Source organism: Hordeum vulgare, chromosome 7H, assembly GCF_904849725.1.
Source record: "Hordeum vulgare subsp. vulgare chromosome 7H, MorexV3_pseudomolecules_assembly, whole genome shotgun sequence".
In the NCBI taxonomy this organism is placed as follows: Eukaryota; Viridiplantae; Streptophyta; class Magnoliopsida; order Poales; family Poaceae; genus Hordeum; species Hordeum vulgare.
Genome location: NC_058524.1, coordinates 30,274,537 through 30,282,205, shown reverse-complemented (window position 1 = coordinate 30,282,205; position 7,669 = coordinate 30,274,537). Strand labels below are relative to the sequence as shown.

The following is a 7,669-nucleotide window of genomic DNA, read 5'->3' as shown; positions in this document are numbered from 1 at the left end:
ATGCAAGCACAGAGATCCCAATGTATCCTAAGAGCAGGAATATTGAAAAGACATCCATCAACTCTTTTCATTATCTTGACCAATTTAGTAGTCGCTCACTTAGCTATTGCATACCCATAAGCCAAAATAAAATAACACTTGCAGCCAAGCAAATAAATGACTTCAGGCATTGTGGATTCTGAGAGCATACCGAGGTTCTTGTCGAGGGTGCGAGTGAACTGGTGGAGCGCCAGGGGCACCTTGAGGCGCTGCTTGAGGATGCGGCGCTGGCACTGCATGCGCATGACCTTGGGCCACTTGATGAACCACGTTTTCTGAACTTGGGAACAATAACCTACAAGCCAGATTTTAACAGCTCCAGCATGTTTTTTTTCTGTATGTTATCTTTCTCACTTTCTGCTGCAAGTATGTAACCTTTCTTAACAATACTATCCTACAACCTTTGACATAATAACTACTCCCTCTGATCCATATTAGTTGTCGTTGATTTAGGACTCAGTTCAGAATGTTGCAAGCAACTATGCTAGGATTGTCACTGATAACTTTTGGATCATACTGTTGCAAGCAACTACGCTAGATTGTTGTTCAGTATTCAGTTCAAATTTTCAGATATGAACAGTGTAACTGCAGTATGCATACACTAAACTGAACACGAGAAACCTGCTGTGCAAATTATAAACTGGGATTGTGATGTGCCCATAACGAATACCAACAGGCAATACCTAGACAGAGTTGCCATTCGCAGCTGCCTCCAAAATGCGTACAATACTCAATCTAGCATCGGGCAGAACTATGCTTGCAAGAACTCAAGGGGCAGTCAGTCAGTACGAACACACCTGGACCTCGGTGAGGCATGTGCTCTGGGCAATGACCACCTCGACGGAGCCGTTGGGGCAGGGCCGCCAGTACCCACTCTCGGCGTGCATCGGGTCGTCGGACGCCGCCTTCCACGTCCTTTGCGTGTACGAGATCACCGGCTGCGCGCACCCATGCCGAGTCAGGCAAAGGCATAAGAAGCTCGAAGAATCGACGAACCGAAGGCAAAGTTTTTGCCCGGACGGAAGTGACGCATACGGCTAGGAGACAGTGGTGTACCTTGGAAAGGTGGTGGAAGAAGAGGATCTCCTCGCCATAGCGGAACGGGGCGATGGTGGGGAAGGTACCCTCACCCTCCTCGCGCCACTTGCCCAGCAGGAACGACATTGGAGCCACCGATCGGAGGGATTTTTGAGCGGGAGGTCGGATCGGGTCGGGTGCCTTGCGTGGGGCGGAGGGAGGAACTCGGGATCGCCGGTCGCCGAGGAGCCCTGCGACGGCGCGGCGGCCGAGGGTGGAGAGCTGGGCGGCGCTATGGGATCGGATCTGGGAGGGAGGGAGGGAGGGAGGGGTGGGGGTTTGGGGCGGCTGCGGACTAGGGATGAGGGAGGAGTTGATGGCTGTAGACATGCTTTGTAATGACGCTCTTAAAATGTCTCATTTTCGAGGCAACATTTTCTCGATCTCTTGTTCCATCCCGCCTCACGCCTAATGCCAGGAGAAGGAGAGCGAGGCCTCGCGCGGCCTGCCAAATGTTGCCGCTGAGGTGTCTGGTGTGTCACGTGCTAATTTTTTCTTTTGAATATTTTTAGAGGCAATTTTATTTTGAAAAAATGCATGACTTTCTAGTTCACCCTCGGCCGATCACAAAAATCGAACCCAGTTGGTATTGGGTCGTTGGCCATGCGGCGGCTCAAGGTCAATGGTGTGATTCCTAGTTTCACATGATTTTTCAATTCATTAAAGAAACAAAAAATTTAATAACTTACCATTTTTTCGTTGAAAGACCGACACACCTTAAAAACCCAGACGAGGCCTTGGTTCCTTCTTTTTCCAGTGAAACCGTCAGTCCGGTTCTTAAAACGATGCCCAAATTTAAGCTCTCGTGTGTTGTTGGTCTTCCACTCCTTTGTGAGTATTGACATCAAATACTGAATTTCATATGATCATTTCAAAGTATGCATTTCACATTTATGGTCACCGAGTCATCCTAAAATTCACATAAAAATATGGTCAATACACTGCAACCATACCAAAAATAGTTTGGTATTTACCAACCAAACTATATTATTTTTTCATACCATATTACCAAAGAATGCGAACACTATTTACCAAGATAATAACATATTTATAAAAAAAATCATATTGACACATGCGCCCTATATGTCAAAGGTATTTGTGATCTATGTATGCAGTTGATTTTTGGTTTTTCTAGTCCCCATATAAATAGTAGAACATGTAACAATATGTATCAGCCATGCTTATGTGATACTAACACGTAACACGTTTGAGTAACACATATTTATATGTTACCATATCAAAATCTATGTAACACATTCGACCAACATATATTTATATGTTACAGTTGTAATATTGATGTAACACATTTTGAGGTCTTATATAGTCTGTGTTACTGCCTGTCGTTGGACACAAAATGATGTGTTACAACAATTTCACTTGTAACACATTTTTTAATCTGTTACATGATTGTGTTACTTAAAGTCTGTTTTCTTGTAGTATCAATTCCTGGAACATCTCATATGCTCCATGACGCTCAAAGCGATGTTGAAGTCCCGGCTCTAAGCCATACAAGACTACACATTGAACTACTGAGTAGTCCTCCTTACGTGTTAACCAAGCGTTCTTAACATCTTGGTCAGCCGTAGCGGGTGGTTCATCTCCTAGCGCAGCATTAAAGACATAATCCTTCTTCCCAGCTTGTAGGATTAACTTAAGATTACGAGTCCAGTCTATAAAGTTGCTTCCATCATCTTTCAACTTAGCTTTCTCTAGGAACGTATTAAAATTCAGGGTGACTGTCGCGTGAGCCATGATCTACAACACAAATATATTCAAAATGGACTTAGACTATGTTCAAGATAATTAGAGTTTAACTTAATCAAATTACTTGCTAAACTCCCACTCAAAAAATACATCTCTCTAGTCATTTGAGTGGTTCATGACCCACTTACACTAGCTCAAGTCCGATCATCACGTGAGTTGAGTATAGTTTCAGTGGTAAGCATCCCTATGCTAATCATATCAACTATATGATTCATGATCGACCTTTCGGTCTCATGTGTTCCGAGGCCATGTCTGCACATGCTAGGCTCGTCAAGCTTAACCCGAGTGTTCCGCGTGTGCAACTGTTTTGCACCCGTTGTATGTGAACATTGAGTCTATCACACCCGATCATCACGTGGTGTCTCGTAACGACAAACTGTAGCAACGGTGCACAGTCGGGGAGAACACAATTTCGTCTTGAAATTTTAGTGAGAGATCACCTCACAATGCTACCGTCGTTCTAAGCAAAATAAGGTGCATAAAAGGATTAACATCACATGCAATTCATAAGTGACATGATATGGCCATCATCACGTGCTCCTTGATCTCCATCACCAAAGCACCGGCACAATCTTCTTGTCACCGCGCCACACCATGATCTCCATCAACGTGTCGCCATCGGGGTTGTCGTGCTACTCATGCTATTACTACTAAAGTAGGTGCACATAGGTGAGCCTAGTTGTTTTAGGTTTTGTGCTTGACAAATTAAACATTAGTTTTATTCCGCATTTGTTCAAGGCTAAACCGTAATTATTTTAAAGCGCCTATTCACCCTCCTCTAGGCGACATCCACGTTCTTTTAAAAGGGCTCCCCCCGCTCCATTTTATTAATGAAGCAATAAGGCCACCAGTTTTACAATACCCAGACTAAACAAAACAGGACCAACATAGGTCGAAAAGCATCTCAAACACAAGTTCAGCTAAAACAGAGAAACACAGCTAAAAGTAGATCAACAGCACATGCATCGTTTTATTGACCTATGTTTCCTTCTCTTTCCCTAAAATCAAATGTTCGGATTAATAATGCATTATTCAATATTACAACATCGTTCTAAATCTGTTTTATTGAGCTAGGGATAGGGAAAGAACATTTTCCCTCCCATCACAATGCGCGGACATGTTTGCTAGTATTAAAAATAGCACACCATTCAGTTTCTCTTGAAAAAGGGCTAAAAGCCCTCTTGTTTTCTTTTTTGACGGTTAAAAACTTAAAAGTCGTCTTGTTTTGTTTCTTTTGAGGCATTATTAAAAGTCGTGTTGTTTGAAAAAATAATTGTGGACCGCAGAGAGCCCTGAGCCCAAAAGGCACCAAAGAATCCGGGCGGCCCGCGAGCCACATGATCTCTCCTCGCTCTCTCCCTCCCCCTCCCCCTCTCTCTCTCTCTCTCTCTCTTTCTCTTCGTCGTCGTCGTCGCTGCTTTCCCCCACCCGTCTCTCTCCCCCCAACCCCACCCAAATTCCAATCATGGCGCTCGCGTCCGGCACGGCCCGCCCGCTCCTCGGCCGCCTCCCCGGCACGGCGCGCCACCACCTCTCCGTCTCCCCCTCGCCCTCCGCCCCCGCGCCGGCCTCCACGGTCCGCTTCGCCGCACGCAGCGGGGGCTCCCGGGCCGTCTCCCTCCGCGCCTCCGCGCCTCCAGGTCAGTGGTCAACACAGATGTCGGATGCTCTCTTAGATGCTCCTCTCCACGCGTACGCAACAGGAGCCCGCAGGATCGAATCCCTCTTACCGTGGGCGGATTCGGATCGAATCCGTTTTGCCGGGCTTGTTTTCTCGTTGTGATTTGCGAGGACCGGTAAAATAAAATGAGACCGGACTGACGCGTAGGTAGCCGCATACCATGTGAAATACGCAGCGGCGTCATAGGGGCTGATGTTAGATGTAGCGGCAGCGCGCCTCGTTATATTGATTCAGGGCGGCTGGAAATTATCCCCGCCGTCGATAGGGTGCGCACCCTTGGTAGCGTTGGAGATTGCCGAATGCTCAATTAGTGCCGTTGCCTGAGCATTTGTAGCATCGAACCATTCCGATTCGGGATGTATGTAAAAGCGGCATGTATTTCCTAATTTAGTTGCTTGTTGTCTGCTCGGTTCTGTGTTGGTGGTTGCCCTCACTAGGCTCATTTATAATCAGAGTGAACCCCATCTTTGTTGTAGATCTTCCATCTTTGTTTTAGCCCCTATTACTACACAAGTTATACTCTACTAGGGGTAAAGCAGACGCATGCTGGCTCCTATACAATCCTACTTCTGGTTGCAGTGTCAGCCTATCAGGTGGGAAAGCAGCTACGAGCGTGGCATGCCTCTGTTTTCTTTGTGTTGTAAACCTATATAATTTAGAAATACGAAGTCTGCTTGATCAACTAACATGGTATCAATTTGTTATGTCAGTTACAGCTATCACTGCCATAAACATTTGTTAGTGATGAACATGACTGTCACAGCATCTATTGAAACCGACTTTAATAACCCGCTACTTGGAGTCATCCTATGTCAGTCATAGGTTCATCTGTCGTGCTTGAGAAAGGGAATATGTAAGGAAACACCGAAGAGTCAGTGGCTAGAAGATAGTCAGATATATCCCGTGATTTGTCGATATTAAATGCATTATGAAAATGCTGCAGAATTTTGGACAAGTTTTAATCAGCATTAACTTGGCAAAATCATTTTACTTCGCAGCAGCAGCAACAGCAATGTCTGGTAGTATTGCACCAGCTATCTCATTGACCGAGAAGGCCTTGAAGCATCTGAACAGAATGAGAGCCGAAAAGAATGAAGACCTCTGTTTGAGGATTGGAGTTAAGCAAGGTGGATGTTCTGGCATGTCTTACACCATGGAGTTTGAGAGTCGAGGAAGCGCCAACCCTGACGATTCAGTCATAGAGTATGAGGGTTTCACAATAGGTAACTGCTTTGCCTTGACTGTATACATGTTCCAAATAAATCCTTGAAAGCTTGAAATAATCCACAGGCTGTCGATCACAAGTACATGTGAGAACCCACTTTGGTCATTCATGCTAAGATCAAACCATTTCTATCCAACACCTGATCTGCCGAAACTCTAACGAGAAAGTTTCTTCTTTTGCACCTGCAGTCTGCGACCCAAAGAGCCTTCTCTTCATGTTTGGAATGGAGCTGGACTACAGCGACGCTCTCATCGGGGGCGGCTTCAACTTCCAGAACCCAAACGCGACGAAGACGTGCGGGTGCGGCAAGTCGTTTGCGACCAGCAAGGAAATGCAGAGCACAGCAACTGCCTGCAACAACTGAACTAGAAATATAGTGCCAGGGTGTGATATTACCATGCATCTTTGGTTGCTCATGCATCCGAAAATGGTCGGATGGACAATACCACAGGTTCACAGATATACTCAGAATGAATGGCTACAGTTTGTAATACAGTTCAGTTCAGTGTGTATCAAGATTCCAGTGGGACTTGTAAGTTGTAACTGCTCAGTAGTAGAATTTTAAAGATAATCACGTGAAGATAGCTCTACTTCTCCCTTCTGATTATAAGAGCATCTCCAACAGGCGCACTTCGCGCCGCGCCTAAAAAACGAGTTTACCGCGCGCTGGTCGCCTGGTTTTGCGCGTCGCGCAGCGCTGGCTCCAACAGCCGCGCTATGATGCAGCGCGCGCGCGCCGCTCCAGCAGTGCCCAAAAATGCAGCGTGCATAATTTTTTTTAATAAATAGATTGCATTTAAATAAAAAAGATACAAAGTTATTTTACATAGATAGCAACTAGATAGGTAGTTCAAAAACATAGATGGATAGTTCGGTGCTAGATAGTTTGATAAAAAAAATACTAATCCTAGTCGCTCCAGTCATCTGCACCACCATCGTCGTCGGTGTCGTCGGAGGTTGACAGCCAAATGTCAAACCATCGTTCATCTTCTTCAGCGAAGAAGGAACTCCCGCCTGCATTGACGAGGTCGGCCTGCGCACACGCCAAAGCCTTCCGACGACGTCTATCCAACCGCTCCTCGCGGCGCCGGCGCGTGTCCTCCTCGCGGCGCCGTTCCCAGTACTCCTGCTCGTAGGCGACGTCTTCCGGGTGGCGCCGGCGCCACTCCGTCATGACCCGCTCGTCCTCCTGGGCGACGAGGAGGCGGCGCTGCAGCGCAGTGTGCTCCGCACGGTCTTGTGCGGAGTTAAGACGAGGCGGTGGGACCAGGTCTAATGCCTGCTGGAGCGTGCGGACGTCGGGGAAGTTCATCTGCAGTCGCGGCCTGCCTAGGCGCCACGCCGCCGCGTCGAACGCGTGGGCAGCCTCGTGCGCCGTGTCGTACGTGCCGAGGCTCAGCCGGAGATCGCCGGAGCGTATCTCGGCGTAGAACCCGCCGTTGGGGCGCTGGCGAACGCCGCGGTAGCCCGACGCAGACCGGCGACGCGGCGGCATGGTGGCTCGTCGTCGGCGGCGGCTGCGCGAGAAGGGAGAGAGAGCGCGGCGCGAGAGGCAGGGAGAACGCGACGGCGGCGCGAGCGGCAGAGGAAGAGAGAAGAGAGAACGCGGCGCGAGAGGCAGGGCAGCGCGCTGCCTTTTATGGCGCGCGCGGGACGCGGCGCCGTAAAAATGGCGCTCGGGCTGCCGCCTTTTCGCGCGCGCGGTTTTCCCGCCGCCGCTGGAGCGCGCATTTCAGTCCCGCGCGCGGTAAGCTGACGTTTTTTAGCGCGCGCGGGGCTTTTTGCGCGCCTGGAGATGCTCTAAGGTAGACGGGGACACACTACAGTTAAGTTTTCTGACATGCTTATTTTATAATCTGATGTAAGAAAATCAGTCACAAAAG

General features: G+C 48.0%; 1 protein-coding gene across 2 annotated transcripts; it reads left to right on the top strand.

Moving 5' to 3' along the window:
• The first annotated feature begins 4,221 nt into the window (after window positions 1–4,221).
• On the top strand, window positions 4,222–6,370 carry LOC123407538 (iron-sulfur assembly protein IscA, chloroplastic). Of its 2 annotated transcripts, none has more exons than XM_045100703.1 (3): window positions 4,222–4,520; window positions 5,560–5,784; window positions 5,975–6,370. In XM_045100703.1, the coding sequence occupies exons 1-3, from the start codon at window positions 4,346–4,348 to the stop codon at window positions 6,148–6,150; spliced, it is 576 nt and encodes a 191-aa protein (XP_044956638.1). In that variant the 5' UTR covers window positions 4,222–4,345; the 3' UTR covers window positions 6,151–6,370. The 2 variants fall into 2 exon arrangements, with proteins under 2 accessions (XP_044956638.1, XP_044956639.1); XM_045100704.1 differs by having other exon boundaries at window positions 4,238–4,520; window positions 5,563–5,784.
• The last annotated feature ends 1,299 nt before the right edge of the window (window positions 6,371–7,669 follow it).

Excerpts from the sequence above, each read along its gene's own strand:
- LOC123407538 (XM_045100703.1), top strand. The coding sequence starts at position 4,346 with ATGGCGCTCGCGTCCGGCACGGCCCGCCCGCTCCTCGGCCGCCTCCCC. Across the intron at positions 4,521-5,559 it reads CCGCGCCTCCGCGCCTCCAG|CAGCAGCAACAGCAATGTCT; the intron begins GTCAGTGGTCAA and ends TTTACTTCGCAG. Across the intron at positions 5,785-5,974 it reads GTATGAGGGTTTCACAATAG|TCTGCGACCCAAAGAGCCTT; the intron begins GTAACTGCTTTG and ends TTGCACCTGCAG.